This window comes from Cololabis saira, chromosome 19, assembly GCF_033807715.1.
Source record: "Cololabis saira isolate AMF1-May2022 chromosome 19, fColSai1.1, whole genome shotgun sequence".
Lineage (NCBI taxonomy): Eukaryota > Metazoa > Chordata > Actinopteri > Beloniformes > Belonidae > Cololabis > Cololabis saira.
The window spans coordinates 1,301,845-1,326,054 of NC_084605.1; the positions used below are offsets into that span (position 1 = coordinate 1,301,845).

Consider the following 24,210-nt stretch of genomic DNA (forward strand, 5'->3'; position numbering starts at 1 on the left):
GTTCTGCAGCTGGAGTTTAACGTGTTAATATGTCAGTCGGTTCTGCAGCTGGAGTTTAACATGTTAATATGTCAGTCGGTTCTGCAGCTGGAGTTTAACATGTTAATATGTCAGTGGGTTCTGCAGCTGGAGTTTAACATGTTAATATGTGACTGTCAGTCGGTTCTGCAGCTGGAGTTTAACGTGTTAATATGTCAGTGGGTTCTGCAGCTGGAGTTTAACGTGTTAATATGTCAGTCGGTTCTGCAGCTGGAGTTTAACATGTTAATATGTGACTGTCAGTCGGTTCTGCAGCTGGAGTTTAACGTGTTAATATGTCAGTGGGTTCTGCAGCTGGAGTTTAACGTGTTAATATGTCAGTCGGTTCTGCAGCTGGAGTTTAACGTGTTAATATGTGACTGTCAGTCGGTTCTGCAGCTGGAGTTTAACATGTTAATATGTGACTGTCAGTCGGTTCTGCAGCTGGAGTTTAACATGTTAATATGTCAGTCGGTTCTGCAGCTGGAGTTTAACATGTTAATATGTGACTGTCAGTGGGTTCTGCAGCTGGAGTTTAACATGTTAATATGTGACTGTCAGTCGGTTCTGCAGCTGGAGTTTAACATGTTAATATGTCAGTCGGTTCTGCAGCTGGAGTTTAACATGTTAATATGTGACTGTCAGTCGGTTCTGCAGCTGGAGTTTAACGTGTTAATATGTCAGTGGGTTCTGCAGCTGGAGTTTAACATGTTAATATGTGACTGTCAGTCGGTTCTGCAGCTGGAGTTTAACATGTTAATATGTGACTGTCAGTCGGTTCTGCAGCTGGAGTTTAACGTGTTAATATGTCAGTGGGTTCTGCAGCTGGAGTTTAACGTGTTAATATGTCAGTGGGTTCTGCAGCTGGAGTTTAACATGTTAATATGTGACTGTCAGTGAGTTCTGCAGCTGGAGTTTAACATGTTAATATGTCAGTCGGTTCTGCAGCTGGAGTTTAACGTGTTAATATGTGACTGTCAGTCGGTTCTGCAGCTGGAGTTTAACATGTTAATATGTGACTGTCAGTCGGTTCTGCAGCTGGAGTTTCCATCACAAACCTGCAGAATAATGAGCAGATTAATGCTCACATGAATAATCAGCAGAATAATCCTCTCATTAGACGAGAAGCTTCAACAGAAACGACACTCCGGACTCTCCGTCAACTCTGGTGAGTACAAACTTTTACTCTCAGATTATCATTTACAGGAATAAACACACAGAACGCAGCCATAAATGAAGTAAAACTAAGTATTTATTTTTGATGTTTAACTCACTCCTAGTTCCAAACGTGATTATTGTGCAGGTTTGGGGTAAAACACCAAATACAAACCCTATTTTATTATTACACAAAAGAGTTTTAAGGATAATTAATAGATCTGACTATTATTATTTTATTTATTTTTTTCCCTTTTTTTCTCTTTTTCTTTTTCTTTTTTCTTTTCTTCTTTTTAAATAGTGTAAAAGGAAAAATGTCTAAAACCCCAGCTTTATTAAGTAAAACTAATATCTTTTTGATGTTTAACTCACTCATAGTTTCATACGTGACTTATAGTTATTACTTCCCTATAAAACAAATACAAACTATTTTATTATTACAGAAAATCTTTAAGGATAATTAATAGATCTGACTATTATTATTTTATTTTATTTTTTCCCTTTTTTTTCCTTTTTTTTTTTTTCCTTTTTTTCTCTTTTTTATTTTCTTTCTTTCTTTGTTTAACTCACTCCTAGTTCCAGACGTGATTATTGTGCAGGTTTGCGGTAAAACACCCAGGAAACTATTACAAACCCTATTTTATTATTACACAAAAGAGTTTTAAGGATAATTAATAGATCTGACTATTATTATTTTATTTATTTTTTTCCTTTTTTTTCTTCTTTTTTAATGTTTTCCTTTTTTTATTTATTTTTCTTTTTTCTATTTTTCTTCTTTTTTTCTTTTTTTAATTTTCGTTTTTTTTTCTTCTTTTTTTCTTTTTAAATAGTGTAAAATCAAAAATGTCTAAAACCCCAGCTATATTATGTAAAACTAATGATATCCTTTTAGATTTTGTACTTTTAACTCACTCCTAGTTCCAGACGTGACTTATAGGATTTACTTAACCTTATTATTATTACCTAACTTACCTATAAAACTAATACAAACTCTATTTTCTTATTCCAGAAAAGCTTTACGGATAATTAATAGATGTGACTCTTATGAACCAACAAATAATCTCTTTATTAAATATAATACTCTAAAATTCCATGACATAGTAGAGCAGAAAACTGTTTTATTTCTTTTTTCCCCCTTTTCTCTTTTTTTCTTCTTTTTTCTCTTTTTGTTCCTTTTTTCCTTCTTTTTCTTTTTTTCTTTTTTTGCCTTTTTTCTATTTTTTTATCTTTTTGTTCCTTTTTCTCTTTTTTTTTTGCCTTTTTTCTTCTTTTTTTATCTTTTTGTTCCTTTTTTCTCTTTTTTTCTACTATTTTCTTATCACAGAAAAGCTTTAAGGATAATTAATAGATCTGACTCTTATGAACCAACAAATATTAAATATAATACTTCAATATAAATATATATAATAATTCCATGACAAAGTAGAGCAGAAAAGTGTTTTATTTTCCTTTAAAGCAGAAACTGATTTGTTCCAAATAAAAGAAATAAAACTTGTGTTTGAGACGACGACAGTAAGAACTAATATTAAAAAGAGATGGACGTCAATTAAGAACTAATATTAAAAAGAGATGGACGTAGATTAAGAACTAATATTAAAAAGAGATGGATAGAAATATGGAATATTTGTGACAACGACCTGCTCTGCAAAAACTCTAAATCTTAACAAGAATATTTGTCTTATTTCTAGTTAAAATGTCGGTAAAATTACGGTTCGTTTTTTCATCTTTCTATTTTTTCTTCCCCCCCAAAAATAAATTAAAAATTTTTTTCATTTTCCCTATTTCTTTTTTTTCTTCACCCCCCAAAAAAGGTTTTTTTTTCTTCACCAAAAAAAGAAATTAAACGTTTTTTTTCCATTTTCTTCCTTTTTTCACAAAAAAGAAATTAAAGTGTTTTTTAATTTTCTTTTTTTTTCTTCACCAAAAAAAATAAATGAAAGTTTTTTTTTTCATTTTTTTCTTTTGTTTTTTTTTTTCCACCAAAAAAGATATTAAAGGGATTTTATTTTTTTTAACTCTCACAAATGATTTTGATTAAAATCTCCTTTATTTCTTGTTAAGTTGTTGGACCCCCTGCAGTTCCTCCGCGGCCCCACCAGGGGTCGCCAAACCACCTGATCTCCTGATGTTTCTGTGTATAAATATATAAATATAATTAAGAGTTTCTATACTAGACTGTGTATAAATATATAAATATATAAATATAATTCAGACAGTTTCTATACTAGACTGTGTATAAATATATAAATATAATTCAGAGTTTCTATACTAGACTGTGTATAAATATATAAATATAATTCAGACAGAGTTTCTATACTAGACTGTGTATAAATATATAAATATATAAATATAATTCAGACAGAGTTTCTATACTAGACTGTGTATAAATATATAAATATAATTCAGACAGAGTTTCTATACTAGACTGTGTATAAATATATAAATATATAAATATAAATCAGACAGTTTCTATACTAGACTGTGTATAAATATATAAATATATAAATATAGTTCAGACAGAGTTTCTAAACCAGGCAAGATTATTCTGAATTAATGGAAGAACATTTTCCAGTTTTATCGAGTTTTTCTTTAAAACTGCTCTCATTTTTAGAAGAACAGCATGTTTGAATTGAAATGAATTGAATTGAAATGTTATTTCGAACATGAAACAGCAGTGAAAACAAAACCAAACGATACTAATCAATAATAAATAAATGAAAATAAAAAGAAGAAGAGAAAAAAAAAATATATATATATATATATATATATATATATATATATATATATATATATACATATATATATATATATATATATATATATATATATATATATATATATATACAGAATATTGTGATAAAGTCCTTTATTTTCTTCAATGCAATTAAAAAAACAAAAATGTCATCCATTCTGGATTCATTACAAATTCATTTACAGTTTAAGATTAAGATTTTTTGAGATAGGATATTTGGGTTTTCTTAAACTGTAAGCCATGATCAGCAATATTAAAATAATAAAAGGCTTGTAATATTTCAGTTGATTTGTAATGAATCCAGAATGGATGACAGTTTTGTTTTTGTAATTCCAGAAAATCACAATAAAACCACCACAGCTGTGGGTGAATGTCGCCCCCTGGTGGTCACAAGTGTCACATCCCAACAGAAACAGTATAAGGATCTTTTTCTTTAGTAAGTCAAGCTTAAAATGCTCATCCTTCATTCTAGAAACTAAAAATGATCTTTCTATCCTGCAGAGAAACATTGATCATCATCAGTCGATCAATTCGGATCTTCAACGTTCTGCCGTCTCTTTACGGGAACCCGGAGCAGCGACGCCGTCGTCATGGGTACGATACTGACATCTTTATTTCAATTATAAAATAATTATAGAAACAAAAAACTATTATATTACATATATTACACAAAACATCAGAAAAAGAAATAAACCTTCAAGCCCGAAAGGGGAAGGGAGTAAAAACGTATGAGGTTCTAACCTTGTTTCTATTTCAATTTTACTCTAATACAACGTAGAAAAATAAAAAAATTAAAATATATCAGCAAGCTTTACTTTATCAAAACAATATAGTTATTACATTAAAAAAATATTACAGCACTTCATTACAATATTATACCTGAGCATTATAAATAATAAATGATATACCAGAACAATTATATATATATATATATATATATATATATATATATATATATATATACATAAATATATATATACACATATATGGACAAAGCTTTTGTTTCTTTTTTTTTAATTATATGTAGGTTTTTATTAATTCAAGATCTTTTTTATTGAAGTTTTCTCAGTGTAACAAAGGTGTAAATGCTGAATGCTAATTACAGAGATTTTGAATAAGCGTGGGCGTGTTGATCAGAGCATGTACATATATATATATATATATATATATATATATATATATACATATATATATATATATATATATATGTATATATATATATATATATATATATATATATATATATATATATATATATATATATATATATATATATATATATAATCAGAGCATGTACAGGGTGTAGAAAATGTTAAAAAAAAATTAAACATTATGAAAAAATAATAACAATTAGGAATGGGCGATATTTTACGTTCACGATTTACCGCAATGGTAAAGGAAGGAAGGAAGGAAGGAAGGAAGGAAGGAAGGAAGGAAGGAAGGAAGGAAGGAAGGAAGGAAGGAAGGAAGGGAGTAAAGAAGGAAGGAAGGAAGGAAGGAAGGAAGGAAGGAAGGAAGGAAGGAAGGAAGGAAGGAAGGAAGGAAGGAAGGAAGGGAGTAAAGAAGGAAGGAAGGATGGAAGGAAGGAAGGAAGGAAGGAAGGAAGGAAGGAAGGAAGGAAGGAAGGAAGGAAGGAAGGAAGGAAGGAAGGGAGTAAAGAAGGAAGGAAGGAAGGAAGGGAGTAAAGAAGGAAGGAAGGATGGAAGGAAGGAAGGAAGGAAGGAAGGAAGGAAGGAAGGAAGGAAGGAAGGAAGGAAGGAAGGAAGGAAGGAAGGAAGGAAGGGAGTAAAGAAGGAAGGAAGGAAGGAAGGGAGTAAAGAAGGAAGGAAGGATGGAAGGAAGGAAGGAAGGAAGGAAGGAAGGAAGGAAGGAAGGAAGGAAGGAAGGAAGGAAGGAAGGAAGGAAGGAAGGAAGGAAGGGAGTAAAGAAGGAAGGAAGGAAGGAAGGAAGGAAGGAAGGAATGAAGGGAGTAAAGAAGGAAGGAAGGATGGAAGGAAGGAAGGAAGGAAGGAAGGAAGGAAGGAAGGAAGGAAGGAAGGAAGGAAGGAAGGAAGGAATGAAGGGAGTAAAGAAGGAAGGAAGGAAGGAAGGAAGGAAGGAAGGAAGGAAGGAATGAAGGGAGTAAAGAAGGAAGGAAGGAAGGAAGGAAGGAAGGAAGGAAGGAAGGAAGGAAGGAAGGAAGGAAGGGAGTAAAGAAGGAAGGAAGGAAGGAAGGAAGGAAGGAAGGAAGGAAGGAAGGAAGGAAGGAAGGAAGGAAGGAAGGAAGGAAGGGAGTAAAGAAGGAAGGAAGGAAGGAAGGAAGGAAGGAAGGAAGGAAGGAAGGAAGGAAGGGAGTAAAGAAGGAAGGAAGGATGGAAGGAAGGAAGGAAGGAAGGAAGGAAGGAAGGAAGGAAGGAAGGAAGGAAGGAAGGAAGGAAGGGAGTAAAGAAGGAAGGAAGGAAGGAAGGAAGGAAGGAAGGAAGGAAGGAAGGATGGAAGGAAGGAAGGAAGGAAGGAAGGAAGGGAGTAAAGAAGGAAGGAAGGAAGGAAGGAAGGAAGGAAGGAAGGGAGTAAAGAAGGAAGGAAGGATGGAAGGAAGGAAGGAAGGAAGGAAGGAAGGAAGGGAGTAAAGAAGGAAGGAAGGATGAAAGGAAGGAAGGAAGGAAGGAAGGAAGGAAGGAAGGAAGGAAGGAAGGAAGGAAGGAAGGAAGGAAGGAAGGAAGGAAGGAAGGAAGGAAGGAAGGAAGGAAGGGAGTAAAGAAGGAAGGAAGGAAGGAAGGAAGGAAGGAAGGAAGGAAGGAAGGGAGTAAAGAAGGAAGGAAGGAAGGAAGGAAGGAAGGAAGGAAGGAAGGAAGGAAGGAAGGAAGGAAGGAAGGAAGGGAGTAAAGAAGGAAGGAAGGAAGGAAGGAAGGAAGGAAGGAAGGAAGGGAGTAAAGAAGGAAGGAAGGAAGGAAGGAAGGAAGGAAGGAAGGAAGGAAGGAAGGAAGGAAGGAAGGAAGGAAGGAAGGAAGGAAGGAAGGAAGGAAGACATTTTTATCGTTATCAGGATAAATGCCAGAAATTGTCGTGATACATTTTTTTAGTCCGTACCGCCCAGCCCTACTAACAATAACAACCTACAAACCAAATTAATCCTTCCCTGTCTCTGCCAGAATATTTAATATAAAACAATATAAGATCATTCTAACATTAAGAGCCTGCACTAGGAATAAGGAAGAGATATGTATTGTTATATTTATGTTTTTCAATCGATTTAAAACATTTTTCTTCACGTGTTTTCAGGAAACTCTTCCGAGGATTCGTCCGTGTTTCTGGACGGTCGGACGAAAAACGATTTTAGTTTAAACTTCACCGACTCCTCGTTTAACGGGACGTTGATTCTCCCGACGACGGAGTTTGATCCGTTAGGACGACACACGGTCTGGCAGGTAAATATTATTAATATTATTAATTATTAATAATAACTCGTTAGGACGACACACGGTCTGGCAGGTAAATATTATTAATATTATTAATTATTAATAATAACTCATTAGGACGACACACGGTCTGGCAGGTAAACGTTATTAATATTATTAATTATTAATAATAACTCGTTAGGACGACACACGGTCTGGCAGGTAAACGTTATTAATATTATTAATTATTAATAATAACTCGTTAGGACGACACACGGTCTGGCAGGTAAACGTTGTTAATATCCTTAACATCATTACATTGTTTAGAATAATAATAAGAATAAAAATAAGAAGAAGAAGGAGGCCTCCCCTGACCGGGGGGTGCGCGGGCGGGCGCGGCGGCGGGGCGGCACCATTCCCAGGTGTCTATGTCTTATGTTGTCAGTATGAATGGGGGGATGTTGGACCGTTTCCCCCTCCGTCTGGGGGCTCCGGCGGCGCCGGGGGCGCCCTTGGAGGTACGGTGGGGCCCTGGCCCGGCTCGGAGGGCCGGCCCCCGTCTACTGGATGGCCGGTGGGGGGACGCGGGTGTCTTATCAGGGCCGGCTTTGCTGGTCCTGCTTCCTGGCTTCGGCCTCCGCTCCCCCTCCTTCCCCCCCTACACGATTCATACGCACATAGGCGAAGGGCGGGGGGTCCGGGTCGTGGGGGGCACCGTCCCGCGTGGCCCGGCACTCCCCGCCTCACGGTTTTAACAGCAAAATAGACACTGCACATTCAACACTTAATAAATACATTTGACAAGGACACGTAGTTCGGGACGGGGGGGTCGGTGTCAAATCGATACTTGGCCCTCCCCCTCCCTGTTTTTATGGCATTAATCACATGCACTCAACACCAGGGGCGGGAGGGGGTCCCACATCACCCGCGTTCCCTCGCCGGCCTGGGATAGGTGGGGCGGGATACCCGGGCCTGGCGGGGCTCGCCGCGCAGGTGACTTTTTTGCTTGTAATGAGAAGATAAATCTTGTCCCACTGGCAGATTTTCCTACTTATTTCAAGTGAAAATGTACTTGAAACAGGTGAAAATTGTCAAATAAGTTATTTTTTTTGACTAAAAATTAGACATTTTAACTAGAAATAAGACAAATATTCCTGGTAAGATTTGGAGTTTTTGCAGTGAATTGTCCTGAAACGTTTCTCTTTCGTCCTCCAGGTCGTCGTCATCGTCCTCTTCACCGGGTCTCTGTCTCTGGTCACCGTCGTCGGGAACGTCCTGGTTTTCCTGTCGTTCCGGATCAACAAGGCTCTGAAGACGGTGAACAACTACTACCTGCTGAGCCTGGCGTTCGCCGACCTGACGATCGGAACGTTGTCCATGAATCTGTACACGACGTACATCATCATGGACCAGTGGGCGCTGGGGCCGCTGGTGTGTGACCTGTGGTTGACCATCGACTACGTGGCTAGCAACGCGTCGGTCATGAACCTGCTGGTCATCAGCTTTGACAGGTTAGTTTAGTTTAGTTAGTTTAGGTTAGTTTAGTTTAGTTTATTTTAGGTTAGTTTAGTTTAGGTTAGGTTAGTTAGTTTAGTTTAGTTTAGTTTACTTTAGTTTAGTTTAGATTATTTTAGTTTAGTTAGGTTAGTTTAGTTTAGTTTAGGTTAGTTTAGTTAGTTTAGTTTAGTTTAGTTTAGGTTAGTTTAGTTAGTTTAGTTAGGTTAGTTTAGTTTAGTTTAGGTTAGTTTAGTTAGTTTAGTTAGGTTAGTTTAGTTTAGTTAGTTTAGTTAGGTTAGTTTAGTTTAGGTTAGTTTAGTTAGTTTAGTTTAGTTTAGTTTAGTTTAGGTTAGTTTAGTTAGTTTAGTTTAGTTTAGTTTAGTTTAGGTTAGTTTAGTTAGTTTAGTTTAGTTTAGGTTAGTTTAGTTAGTTTAGTTTAGTTTAGTTTAGTTTAGTTTAGTTTAGGTTAGCTTAGTTAGTTTAGTTAGTTTAGGTTAGTTTAGTTTAGTTTAGTTTAGTTTAGTTTAGTTTAGGTTAGTTAGTTTAGTTTAGGTTAGTTTAGTTTAGTTAGGTTAGTTTAGTTTAGTTTAGTTAGTTTAGTTTAGTTTAGTTTAGTTTAGATTATTTTAGTTTAGTTTAGTTAGTTTAGTTTAGTTTAGGTTAGTTTGGTTAGTTTAGTTTAGGTTAGTTTAGTTAGTTTAGTTTAGGTTAGTTTAGTTAGTTTAGTTTAGTTTAGTTAGGTTAGTTTAGTTTAGTTAGTTTAGTTTAGTTTAGTTTAGGTTAGTTTAGGTTAGTTTAGTTTAGTTTAGTTAGTTTAGTTTAGTTAGGTTAGTTTAGTTTAGTTAGGTTAGTTTAGGTTAGTTTAGTTAGGTTAGTTTAGTTTAGTTTAGTTTAGGTTAGGTTAGTTTAGTTAGGTTAGTTTAGTTTAGTTAGTTTAGTTAGTTTAGTTTAGGTTAGTTTAGTTAGTTTAGTTTAGTTTAGTTTAGTTAGTTTAGTTTAGATTAGTTTAGTTTAGTTAGGTTAGTTTAGTTAGTTTAGGTTAGTTTAGTTTAGTTTAGTTAGTTTAGTTTAGTTTAGTTTAGATTATTTTAGTTTAGTTTAGTTAGTTTAGTTTAGGTTAGTTTAGTTAGTTTAGTTTAGTTTAGTTAGTTTAGGTTAGTTTAGTTTAGTTTAGTTAGTTTAGGTTAGTTTAGTTAGTTTAGGTTAGTTTAGTTAGTTTAGGTTAGTTTAGTTAGTTTAGTTTAGTTTAGTTAGTTTAGGTTAGTTTAGTTAGTTTAGGTTAGTTTAGTTAGTTTAGGTTAGTTTAGTTAGTTTAGGTTAGTTTAGTTAGTTTAGTTAGTTTAGTTAGTTTAGGTTAGTTTAGTTAGTTTAGTTAGTTTAGTTAGTTTAGTTAGTTTAGTTTAGTTAGTTTAGTTAGTTTAGGTTAGTTTAGTTAGTTTAGTTAGTTTAGTTTAGTTAGTTTAGTTTAGTTAGTTTAGGTTAGTTTAGTTTAGTTAGTTTAGTTAGTTTAGGTTAGTTTAGTTAGTTTAGGTTAGTTTAGTTTAGTTAGGTTAGTTTAGTTAGTTTAGTTAGGTTAGTTTAGTTTAGTTTAGTTTAGTTTAGTTTAGTTTAGTTAGTTTAGTTAGTTTAGTTTAGTTTAGTTAGTTTAGTTTAGATTAGTTTAGTTTAGTTTAGTTTAGTTTAGATTATTTTAGTTTAGTTTAGTTAGTTTAGTTTAGGTTAGTTTAGTTAGTTTAGTTTAGTTTAGTTAGTTTAGGTTAGTTTAGTTAGTTTAGGTTAGTTTAGTTAGTTTAGGTTAGTTTAGTTAGTTTAGGTTAGTTTAGTTAGTTTAGTTAGTTTAGTTAGTTTAGGTTAGTTTAGTTAGTTTAGTTAGTTTAGTTAGTTTAGTTAGTTTAGTTTAGTTAGTTTAGTTAGTTTAGGTTAGTTTAGTTAGTTTAGTTAGTTTAGTTTAGTTAGTTTAGTTTAGTTAGTTTAGGTTAGTTTAGTTTAGTTAGTTTAGTTAGTTTAGGTTAGTTTAGTTAGTTTAGGTTAGTTTAGTTTAGTTAGGTTAGTTTAGTTAGTTTAGTTAGGTTAGTTTAGTTTAGTTTAGTTTAGTTTAGTTTAGTTAGTTTAGTTAGGTTAGTTTAGTTAGTTTAGTTTAGTTTAGGTTAGTTTAGTTTAGTTAGGTTAGTTTAGGTTAGTTTAGTTAGTTTAGGTTAGTTTAGTTTAGTTTAGTTAGTTTAGTTAGGTTAGTTTAGTTAGTTTAGTTTAGTTTAGGTTAGTTTAGTTTAGTTTAGATTATTTTAGTTTAGTTAGGTTAGTTTAGTTAGTTTAGGTTAGTTTAGTTAGTTTAGTTTAGTTTAGTTAGTTTAGTTTAGTTTAGTTTAGTAGTTTAGTTTAGTTTAGTTTAGTTTAGTTAGTTTAGTTTAGTTTAGTTAGTTTAGTTTAGTTTAGTTTAGTTTAGTTTAGTAGTTTAGTTTTAGTTTAGTTAGGTTAGTTTAGTTTAGTTAGTTTAGTTTAGTTAGTTTAGTTAGTTTAGTTAGGTTAGTTTAGTTTAGTTAGTTTAGTTTATTTTAGTTTAGTTAGTTTAGTTTATTTTAGTTAGGTTAGTTTAGTTTAGTTTAGTTTAGTTAGTTTAGTTTATTTTAGTTTAGTTAGTTTATTTTAGTTTAGTTAGTTTAGTTTAGTTTAGTTTAGTTAGTTTAGTTTAGTTTAGTTAGTTTAGTTTAGTTTAGTTTAGTTTATTTTAGTTTAGGTTAGTTTAGTTTAGTTAGTTTAGTTTATTTTAGTTTAGGTTAGTTTAGTTAGTTTATTTTAGTTTAGTTAGGTTAGTTTAGTTAGTTTAGGTTAGTTAGTTTAGTTTGTTTAGTTTAGTTTAGTTTAGTTCGTTTAGTTAGGTTAGTTTAGTTTAGTTAGTTTAGTTTATTTTAGTTTAGTTAGGTTAGTTTAGTTTAGTTTACTTTACTTTAGTTTAACTAGTTTAGGTTAGTTAGTTTAGTTTTTAATTTTTTAGTTTGCGCACGCACGCACAAAAAAACACACGAACGCACGCACGTAAAAACGCACGCACGCAAAAATGCACGAAAGAACGCACGGAAAAACGCACGCACGAAAGAACGCACGCACGCACGTCATTTAAACCATATGTTAATCAGGTTTGTAAAATAGCGTTTTTCCATCTCCGTAATATTGCAAAGATTAGGAAAATCCTCTCGCAGAGTGATGCAGAAAAACTAGTTCATGCGTTTGTATCTTCTAGACTAGATTACTGTAATGTGTTGTTAGCAGGATGTCCAAGTAATTTGCTGAATAGGCTCCAGCTGATCCAGAATGCAGCAGCACGAGTACTGACAGGAATCAGCAGGAGAGACCACGTCTCTCCAGTGTTAGCGTCGCTCCATTGGTTACCCGTAAAATTCAGAATCCAATTTAAAATTGTATTACTTGCGTATAAAGCCCAAAACGGCTTAGCTCCGCATTATTTGCAAGACCCGAGCTTCCAACTTCTCCAAGGTCTTCTCCATCTTACCAATGAGCTCAAAGACGCCGCCAGCCTGAGATTCTGTTCAAGAATCACATCCAGCTTACGCTTTGCTCCCCCAGCGTTAAAGTCTGAGTGTTGATCACCTTGCTTGATCCTTCAGCCACGTCCGGCAGCTCTGAAAGAGCCAGAACAGCTGTCGACCACTTACGCGTTTGTCGGTAGACCAGGAATCCCCCTCCTCCGATCAAGAGAAATCCTGCTATCATAAATCCAATTATGAAGCATCTTCAACGTCCTCGACAGACAGAATCACCAAACACAGCGGACTCCAATGTTTCCAGGAATCCATTGTGTATCCAGCAAAAATTGTCCCATGGGGGCAGGAGGGCTCCCTTACCCCCTGACTTCTCCTACATGCTCATACTTTTATGTATATTGTCACTTCCTTTCTCCTCGTCCTCCCAGGTATTTCTCTGTGATGCGGCCGTTGTCCTACCGGGCCAAGCGTACGACCAAGCGAGCGATGACGATGATCGGCCTGGCCTGGTCCGTGTCCTTCGTGCTCTGGGCTCCGGCCATCTTGTTCTGGCAGTTCATCGTGGGCGAGCGGACGGTGCAGCCCAACGAGTGCTACATCCAGTTCCTGTCGGAGCCCGTCATCACCTTCTGCACCGCCATCGCCGCCTTCTACCTGCCCGTCTCCATCATGGCCGTGCTGTTCTGGAAGATCTACCAGGAGACCCAGAAACGGGCCAAGGACGTGCAGAGCCTGAGGGGCTCGGGGGCGGCCAACCCAACGCAGAACCAGAACCAGAACCAGGAGAAAAAGAGTGGGAAAGGGTCGGCCAATCAGAGGAATTCCACGGCCATGGTTCGACAAACCAGCTCCCAAAGCTGCAGTAGCAGCGAGCTAAACCAGAAGGTTTCAGGGAACCAGGAAGAGAACGACGGTGCAGGGGAATCCAACCCTCCAACAGGTTGGAAACTTTTGTTTTCCTGACAAAAATAGTTGGTTTTTTTTCATAACATTATTGCGGATTCCCCTAGAGCAGGGTTCGGCAACCCAAAATGTTTTAGAGCCATATTGGACCTAATTGTATCAGAATTAGAATGAAGAAACACATGCTGCATGTTTCTATATTAGTTACAACTGGGGGGGAGATTTATTTTTTTATTATGCACTTTGGGAAAAAAGTGGAAATCTCGAGGAAAAAGTCGAAATGTCGAGAAAAAAGTCGAAATTTCGAGAAAAAAGTCAAAATGTCGACAAAAAGTTGAAATGTCGAGAAAAAGTCGAAATGTCAATAAAAAAGTCAAAATGTCGACAAAAAGTTGAAATGTCGAGGAAAAAGTTGAAATGTTGAGATTAACGTTGAAGTACAATCTTGAGAAAAAAGTCAAAATGTTGAGAAAAAAGTTAAAATTTGGTGAAAAAAGTCGAAATGTCGAGAAACCAGAACCAGAACCAGAACCAGGAGAAAAAGAGCGGGAAAGGTGCGGCCAATCAGAGGAATTCCACGGCCATGGTTCGACAAACCAGCTCCCAAAGCTGCAGTAGCAGCGAGCTAAACCAGAAGGTTTCAGGGAACCAGGAAGAGAACGACGGTGCAGGGGAATCCAACCCTCCAACAGGTTGGAAACTATTGTTTTCCTGACAAAAATAGTTGTTTTTTTTTCATAACATTATTGTGGATTCCCCTAGAGCAGCGGTCGGCAACCCAAAATGTTTTAGATCCATATTGGACCTAATTGTATCAGAATTAGAATGAAGAAACACATGCTGCATGTTTCTATATTAGTTACAACTGGGGGGAGATTTATTTTTTTATTATGCACTTTGGGAAAAAAGTGGAAATCTCGAGGAAAAAGTCGAAATGTCGCTAAAAAAGTCAAAATGTCGATAAAAAAGTCAAAATGTCGAGAAAAAGTTGAAATGTCGAGAAAAAAGTTGAAATGTCGAGAAAAAGTCAAAATGTCGAGATTAACGTTGAAGTACAATCTTGAGAAAAAAGTCAAAATGTTGAGAAAAAAGTTAAAATTTGGTGAAAAAAGTCGAAATGTCGAGAAACCAGAACCAGAACCAGAATCAAGAGAAAAAGAGCGGGAAAGGGTCGGCCAATCAGAGGAATTCCACGGCCATGGTTCGACAAACCAGCTCCCAAAGCTGCAGTAGCAGCTGTTACCATGGTAACAGCTGCAGTAGCAGTAGCAGTAGCAGCGAGCTAAACCAGAAGGTTTCAGGGAACCAGGAAGAGAACGACGGTGCAGGGGAATCCAACCCTCCAACAGGTTGGAAACTATTGTTTTCCTGACAAAACTAGTTGGTTTTCTTTAAGGATTTAAGATTTTTCAATATTTTTAAGACAAACAACTCCACATATATCCCACCCTCCCCGGTTCCCACATACAAAAAAGATAATAGCAATAAAACATAATTGGTGCATCCGAAATGCCACAATAAACAGTATATACACTGCAAAAAGTCAAAATCTTCCCAGGAATATTTGTCTTATTTCTAGTTAAAATGTCTCATTTTTAGTCAAAAAATGTAATTACACTTAAAACAAGAGTCATTGCCAGAAAAATAACTTGTTATTTGACAATTTTTACCTGTTTCAAGTAAATTTTCACTTGAAATAAGTAGAAAAATCTGCCAGTGGAACAAGATTTATCTTCTCATTACAAGTAAAAAAATCTGGTTCCACTGGCAGATTTTTCTACTTATTTCAAGTGAAAATTACTTGAAACAGGTGAAAATTGTCAAATAAGTTATTTTTCTGGTAATGAGTCTTGTTTTAAGTGTAATGAGATTTTTTTTTACTAAAAATGAAGATTTAAGATTTTTTGCAGTGTACTCAAAAAGTATACTTGAGTTTGGCACACTTTTGAGTAAATATCAGTAGTGTTTATGCACTAATTGGGACGTACTACTCAGAGACACACGGAGTTGTTACCATGGTAACAGCAGCACTTCCTGCCGTTGTTACCATGGTAACAACCACATTCTAGAATGTCTTTGATAATATACTTTATCGTTTTTATAGTTATAGTGCTTTATATTTATTTACAATATTTCCTTCTTCAATTCAATTCATTATTTCTTGTATCTTGTCTTTAGCTCATAAGAAGTCTTGGCTAAAGCTGAAAAGGAAAGGTAAAGCGTCGCTGGTTAAAAGAGGAATGAACAGCGACGCGTCCGGCTGCGACCAGCCGCCGCCGTTAGCCGCCGCGACGGCTAAAGACGCCAAAAACTCGTCCAAGAACGAGAAGAAGTCCAACGACAAGAAGGCGGCGCAGACGCTGAGCGCGATCCTGCTGGCGTTCGTGATGACGTGGCTGCCGTACAACATCATGGTTCTGGTCAACACTTTCTGCCGCGACTGCGTCCCCGAGACGCTGTGGGCGCTAGGCTACTGGCTGTGCTACGTCAACAGCACCGTCAACCCCATGTGCTACGCTCTCTGCAACAAGACCTTCCGCTCCACGTTCAGGGACATCCTGACCTGCCGCTGGAACCGGAGGAAGAACCAGACGCAGCTTCGCCAGCAGAGGAAATAGTTAGTAAAATTAAAGCTGCAGCAGCGATGAACGTTCCTCCACCCTGGTGCAGGTTCAGGCTGCAGTGGAAGCTTGTATGACTTGATGTAGATTCTTCAGAACTGGACATTTAGCGGATGAAACACCCACGACTTTCTGTATCAAACCATTCAAAAGTTACGGTAGAAAGTAGAAACTATCAATAATGAACCAGATGAAGGGTGGGCGCACTTTTTGGCGTCTAGCGTCGCCACGGTAACGCTTTTGACTGAGAAAAGTAATGCATGGTGTTGGAGGATGGAGACGCACATTTTGATGTATAACACACTTGGGTGCACGTTACGGTTCGGGCTGAATTAACTGCCGAAGGAATGGCATAAATTGCGCCAAAGTGACACGATTAATTCAAAATGGCCGACTTCCTGTTCGGTTTCGGGCATGACGCCAAGAGACTTTTGTTTAAGTTTAGGGGGAAAAAAGACCCTAATTTAGTCGGAAGAAAGAAAGAAGAAAAATTAAATAAAAAAATTCCCACAGATACAATAGGGCCTGAGCACTTCCTAACTAGAAACAAAATTCCCTGGAAATGTTGAAGTGCCACGGGACTACTGCCGGATGATTGCGATTTTGATGACATTCCCTATATCAAACCTTTCAAAAGTTATTGCAGAAAATAGGGACCATCAAATATCGACCAATCAGAAGAAGGGGCGGGGCTAATTTGCACTAATTAAGGTGAAGGACTCAAAACCGAGTGTGATGACACCACCCACGACTCTTTATGTCAAACTATTCAAGTTATGGCATTTACTGATGGTTATTTACTGTGTGTGTGTGTGTGTGTGTGTGTGTGAAAAAACCCAGATTTTGGCTTCTGACAAGGTCTCAAATAACTCAGATTTGTGATCAAACCGTAGCTCGTTGCAGAAAAACAAAAACATCGTGAGAGACACAGAACCCGGCAGATTCTGACAATCTTAATTTTATTCAGATATTCCTTAAAATGAGTGAGTAAGGTCAGTGTGAAGACAGAGTGAGATTCTTTTGAAGGAAACGTTTGATTACATTACAGTGAATGGAGACCGAGGCAGGAATTGTTGCCGCTTTAGCCCCCCCCGTTTAAATTTAGTGCATACCCCGCCTGTCAAAGTCACATTTTATGAATCCCAACACCTATGTCTACATTCTGACCAAAATCTATTTGTCTCCTTTTTACGGTTTGGCCGTGAGCTCGAGTTACAAATAAAAATTCAGGTTATTTTTTTACTGTTTCTGCCACTCTAGCAACAGACACCCGCACTCTAGATTTGACGAAAAAGTGATTTCCAGTCCTCGCTTGAGTGCTCATATTTTGAAAAGTTTACATCTTAGGAAAAAACTGTTTGGTGTTTTGCAGAGAAGAGAGGTTTTCCTCCGTTTTGAAGTTTGAATGACATTTCCACGTGCAGGTATGGGAAAGTTAGGTGACTAAGAAAAAAGGTGAATTTTTTTTTTACCTCCTCTTTGAATGAGGTTTTTTGGCTGGTTTGTTGGGAATAACTTTGGGAAAAATGGGAATTTCAACACCAATATATATATATATATATATATATATATATATATATATATATATATATATATGATTCGCCTGGGTCCTCTGAAATCTGTAGGGGGAGTAGCGAACCGAGAAATGTCCGGAAAATGAATAATAAAAAAACTAGTCGAAATTTTAAGAAAAAAATAAAAATTTTGAGAAAAAAGTCGAAATTTCGTGAATAAACTTGAAATGTTGAGAAAAAAGGCGAAATATCAAGAAAAAAAAAACAAATGTTGAGAGAAAAGTCGAAATGTTGAGAAAAAAGTCAAAATGTCCAAAATGCATGAAAAAAAACACGCACACACGAAAGAACGTACAAAAAAACGGACGAAAAAAAGTCATAGCACACTATTCCCCATCGAGCCGCACGTTTTGATATATGACTCCTCTGAAATCGTTAGGAGTAGCGAACCGAAATCTGTCCGGAAAATGAATAATAAAAAAATAAAATAAACACGCAGGATAACAATAGACGCCTCGTGGCTTCACTCCTCCACCGCTATGTAATATAATAGAAGTATAATATAATATAATACAATATAATATAATAAATATAATAGAAGTATAATATAATATGATATATAATATAATATAATATAATTTTCATTTCATTCATTTCATTTTATTCTTTATTTCATTCAAAAAACTAAACAATTTAATACAAACACAAATACAAATGTTCCTAACTTATGAATGAAAAGGGAGCAGAAAGAAGAAGAATCTTATCTGATCTGCCCCTTTCACAGATAACATAAATTAATAATAATAAAAAATAAAAATAAAAAATAAAAAAAACAACTAAGTGAATAAAAACAACTAAAATAAAATTAAAATCTTTTATTAATATAATATATAATATAATATATGATATATAATATAATATCAGTATAATATAATATAATATAATAATATGTAATAGCAGTGGAGGAGTGAAGCCCTGTGGCGCTAATAATAATAATAAAGTAAATCTGTAGAGAAACCAGTGGATTCGTTGTACGGATTTACTTTCACCTTAGATTCATAGTTTTGTCTATTCCTCGTTCAAGAGTGATTTTTTCTGTTTCTGTTTTGTTTTAAGGGTTTTTGGATATCATTTTGGTTCTTTAACGGACCAGCCCCAACTTAGGATAAGAAAACAATAACATTAAGTGTTTCCTACTTTTTTTCTTTTTTTTTGATCAGTCCTGTTCATCATGAAGTAAGGATTAGGAATACTATTTAACTATTTAATTATTATTTCAGAGTCATTGATGTGACAGATATAGTAGTACTATCTGGTAGAATTTGTGGTTAGAATATTTGGCGTGATTATAGCACTAGGAAATAGGAAATATGTTTGTGTGTGTTTGGACTTTAACAGACTTATTTATTTTTGGAAGTTGAGTTGTGGGGGTTTTGTGTTCTATGTACAGTATAGCTCTCTTTTTGTGATTGAAAATATAAAAATAAAATATATATAAAAAAAGAGTGATTTTTTGTTTACTTATATCCTAGCTTAGATTCATAGCCCTTTGTTTTCCTCGTTAAATAATGATTTTATTGTTAATTATAGCCCAGGGATCAGCAACTCGCGGCTCTTTAGCGCCGCCCTAGTGGCTCCTGGAGCTTTTTCAAACATGTTTGACCTTTTTTTTCTTCTTTTTTTCTCTTTTTTTCTCTTTTTTTCCTTTTTTCTATTTTTTTCTTCTTTTTTTTTCTTTTTCTTCTTCTTTTTTTCCTTTTTTTCTCTTTTTTTCTTCCTTTTTCCTTTCCTTTTTAATCTCGACGTTTGGACTTTTTTTTCGACATTTCAACTTTTTGAACTTGTGTTCCAGATGAATCATTCAATGATCGCTGCACGGCTGCAGATTAAAGTCTTGCTGAGCAGAGAATGTATGTAATAAATGATGAATGTCCTTTTATGCAGACGACACCCCACTAAATCTTTCCGGTCTAAAAGTCTGTCCACCTTAAGAAGCTGACAGTTCTGCAGTTCATGCAGCGAGTATCTCTGTCCCTGGACATCAGAACACTCACTTCTACAGTTTGTGGTTCAGTCTGTTGGACTGAAAGGATCTGTACTTAATAAGACTATAATCAACTGGTCTGTGTTTACTGCAAAGTATAACACAGTAATTAATTAAAATATTACACAGTAATTAATTAAAATATAACACAGTAATTCATTAAAATATAACACAGTCATTAATTAAAATATAACAAGTAATTAATTAAAATATAACACGCTAATTAATTAAAATGTAACACAGTCATTAATAAAAATATAACACAGTAATTCATTAAAATATAACACAGTAATCAATTAAAATATAACTTAGTAATTCATTAAAATATAACAAAGTAATTAATTAAAATATAACACAGTAATTCATTAAAATATAACACAGTAATTAATTAATTAATTAAAATATAACAGTAATTAATTAAAATATAACACAGTAATTCATTAAAATATAACACAGTAATTCATTAAAATATAACACAGTAATTCATTAAAATACAACACAGTAATTCATTAAATAAAATATAACACAGTAATTAATTAATTAAAATATAACACAGTAATTCATTAAAATACAACACAGTAATTCATTAATTAAAATATAACACAGTAATTCATTAAAATATAACACAGTCATTAATTAACATTCATTCATTTATTTATTTATTTATTAATTAATTTATTAATTAATTTATTTATTTATTAATTAATTTATTAATAAATTAATAAATTAATTAATTAATTAATTAATTAATTTATTAATTAATTAATTAATTAATTAATTAATTAATTAATTAATTAATTAATTTATTTATTTATTTATTTATTTATTTATTTATTTATTTATTTATTTATTTATTTATTTATTTATTTATTTATTTATTTATTTATTCATTCATTCATTCATTCATTCATTCATTTATGTATTTATTCATTCATTTATGTATTTATGCATTCATGTATGTATGTATGTATGTATTTATTCATTCATTCATTCATTCATTCATTCATTCATTCATTCATTCTATCTATCTATCTATCTATCTATCTATCTATCTATCTATCTATCTATCTATCTATCTATCTATCTATCTATCTATCTATCTATCTATCTATCTATCTATCTATCTATCTATCTATCTATCATTTATTTATTCCTTTTTCACACAATATGTTAATTGCCACACCAAAGACAATAGAACACTGGACTTAATGTACCGAATATGTGAATACCAAGGACGCATAAACCTCTTCACCTTCACCTCCCCCTGCCCCCGCTGGGGCGCTCAGATCACAACCTGGTTCATCTGAGGAGACCAGTATGAGAGACTGAGACCAGTATGAGAGACTGAGACCAGTATGAGAGACTGAGACCAGTATGAGAGACTGAGACCAGTATGAGAGACTGAGACCAGTATGAGAGACTGAGACCAGTATGAGAGACTGAGACCAGTATGAGGGACCAGTATGAGAGACTGAGACCAGTATGAGAGACTGAGACCAGTATGAGAGACCAGTATGAGAGACTGAGACCAGTATGAGAGACTGAGACCAGTATGAGAGACCAGTATGAGAGACTGAGACCAGTATGAGAGACTGAGACCAGTATGAGAGACCAGTATGAGAGACTGAGACCAGTATGAGAGACCAGTATGAGAGACCAGTATGAGAGACCAGTATGAGAGACTGAGACCAGTATGAGAGACTGAGACCAGTATGAGAGACTGAGACCAGTATGAGAGACTGAGACCAGTATGAGAGACTGAGACCAGTATGAGAGACTGAGACCAGTATGAGGGACTGAGACCAGTATGAGAGACTGAGACCAGTATGAGAGACTGAGACCAGTATGAGAGACTGAGACCAGTATGAGAGACTGAGACCAGTATGAGAGACTGAGACCAGTATGAGGGACTGAGACCAGTATGAGAGACCAGTATGAGAGACTGAGACCAGTATGAGGGACTGAGACCAGTATGAGAGACCAGTATGAGGGACTGAGACCAGTATGAGAGACCAGTATGAGGGACTGAGACCAGTATGAGAGACCAGTATGAGAGACTGAGACCAGTATGAGGGACTGAGACCAGTATGAGAGACCAGTATGAGAGACTGAGACCAGTATGAGAGACTGAGACCAGTATGAGAGACCAGTATGAGAGACTGAGACCAGTATGAGGGACTGAGACCAGTATGAGAGACTGAGACCAGTATGAGAGACCAGTATGAGAGACTGAGACCAGTATGAGAGACTGAGTCGGAAAAAAAGGAAAAAAGGCAGAAAAAAATGTGAAAAAAAGGCGAAAAAAAGGCGAAAAAAAAGGAAAAAAGAAGGAAAAAAGGGGGAAAAAAGGCGGAAAAAAGGAAATAAAGAAGGAAAAAAAGGGGGAAAAAAGGCGAAAAAAAGGAAAAAAAGAAGGAAAAAAAGGGGGAAAAAAGGCGAAAAAAAGGAAAAAAAGAAGGAAAAAAAGGGGGAAAAAAGGCGAAAAAAAGGCGAAAAAAAAGGAAAAAAGAAGGAAAAAAAGGTGAAAAAAAGGAGAAAAGAAGGGAAAAAATGGCGGGAAAAAATGTGAAAAAAAGGTGAAAAAAAGAAGGAAAAAAAGGCGAAAAAAATGCGAAAAAAAGGTGAAAAAATAAGGAAAAAAGGCGAAAAAAGGCGAAAAAAAAGGAAAAAAGAAGGAAAAAAAGGCGGAAAAAAAGGAAAAAAAGAAGGAAAAAGGGGGAAAAAAGGCGAAAAAAGGCGAAAAAAAAGGAAAAAAGAAGGAAAAAAAGGCGGAAAAAAAGGAAAAAAAGAAGGAAAAAAGGGGGAAAAAAGGCGAAAAAAAGGAAAAAAGAAGGAAAAAAAGGGGAAAAAAGGTGAAGTATGAGAGACTGAGACCAGTATGAGAGACTGAGACCAGTATGAGGGACTGAGACCAGTATGAGAGACTGAGACCAGTATGAGAGACTGAGACCAGTATGAGAGACCAGTATGAGAGACTGAGACCAGTATGAGGGACTGAGACCAGTATGAGAGACCAGTATGAGAGACTGAGACCAGTATGAGAGACCAGTATGAGAGACTGAGACCAGTATGAGAGACTGAGACCAGTATGAGAGACTGAGACCAGTATGAGAGACCAGTATGAGAGACTGAGACCAGTATGAGAGACCAGTATGAGAGACTGAGACCAGTATGAGAGACCAGTATGAGAGACTGAGACCAGTATGAGAGACCAGTATGAGAGACCAGTATGAGAGACTGAGACCAGTATGAGAGACTGAGACCAGTATGAGAGACTGAGACCAGTATGAGAGACTGAGACCAGTATGAGAGACTGAGACCAGTATGAGAGACCAGTATGAGAGACTGAGACCAGTATGAGAGACTGAGACCAGTATGAGAGACTGAGACCAGTATGAGGGACTGAGACCAGTATGAGAGACCAGTATGAGAGACTGAGACCAGTATGAGAGACCAGTATGAGAGACCAGTATGAGAGACTGAGACCAGTATGAGAGACCAGTATGAGAGACTGAGACCAGTATGAGAGACTGAGACCAGTATGAGAGACTGAGACCAGTATGAGAGACTGAGACCAGTATGAGAGACTGAGACCAGTATGAGGGACTGAGACCAGTATGAGAGACCAGTATGAGGGACTGAGACCAGTATGAGAGACCAGTATGAGGGACTGAGACCAGTATGAGAGACTGAGACCAGTATGAGAGACTGAGACCAGTATGAGAGACTGAGACCAGTATGAGAGACCAGTATGAGAGACTGAGACCAGTATGAGAGACTGAGACCAGTATGAGGGACTGAGACCAGTATGAGAGACCAGTATGAGAGACCAGTATGAGGGACTGAGACCAGTATGAGAGACTGAGACCAGTATGAGGGACTGAGACCAGTATGAGAGACTGAGACCAGTATGAGAGACCAGTATGAGAGACTGAGACCAGTATGAGAGACTGAGACCAGTATGAGAGACTGAGACCAGTATGAGAGACTGAGACCAGTATGAGAGACCAGTATGAGGGACTGAGACCAGTATGAGAGACTGAGACCAGTATGAGAGACTGAGACCAGTATGAGAGACCAGTATGAGGGACTGAGACCAGTATGAGAGACTGAGACCAGTATGAGAGACTGAGACCAGTATGAGAGACTGAGACCAGTATGAGAGACCAGTATGAGGGACTGAGACCAGTATGAGAGACTGAGACCAGTATGAGAGACTGAGACCAGTATGAGAGACTGAGACCAGTATGAGAGACTGAGACCAGTATGAGAGACTGAGACCAGTATGAGAGACCAGTATGAGAGACTGAGACCAGTATGAGAGACTGAGACCAGTATGAGAGACTGAGACCAGTATGAGAGACTGAGACCAGTATGAGAGACTGAGACCAGTATGAGAGACTGAGACCAGTATGAGAGACTGAGACCAGTATGAGAGACTGAGACCAGTATGAGAGACTGAAAAAACGCCCGAAAAATCGTACGAAAAACGCCTGAAAAAATGCCAGAAAAATCGTACGAAAAACGCATGAAAATACGTACTAAAAAACGTACGAAAAAACGTACGAAAAATCGTACGAAAAACGCAAAAACGCACGAAAAAAAAACGCAAAAACAGAAGAAAAAACGCAAAAACGCACGAAAAAACGCGCGAAAAAACGCAAGAAAAAACGCACGAAAAAACGCAAAAACGCACGAAAAAAAAACGCAAAAACAGAAGAAAAAACGCAAAAACGCACGAAAAAACGCGCGAAAAAACGCAAGAAAAAACGCACGAAAAAACGCAAGAAAAAACGCACGAAAAAACGCACGAAAAAACTTACGAAAAA

General features: G+C 35.9%; 1 protein-coding gene across 1 annotated transcript; it reads left to right on the forward strand.

Moving 5' to 3' along the window:
• Nucleotides 1-4,515: 4,515 nt before the first annotated feature.
• Nucleotides 4,516-17,104, forward strand: LOC133419719 (muscarinic acetylcholine receptor M3-like). The gene is given in 8 exon segments (XM_061709120.1): nucleotides 4,516-4,519; nucleotides 7,187-7,332; nucleotides 8,518-8,813; nucleotides 12,728-13,239; nucleotides 13,310-13,320; nucleotides 15,439-15,492; nucleotides 15,494-15,823; nucleotides 17,084-17,104. Coding segments are annotated over 8 exon segments (1,374 nt in total).
• The last annotated feature ends 7,106 nt before the right edge of the window (nucleotides 17,105-24,210 follow it).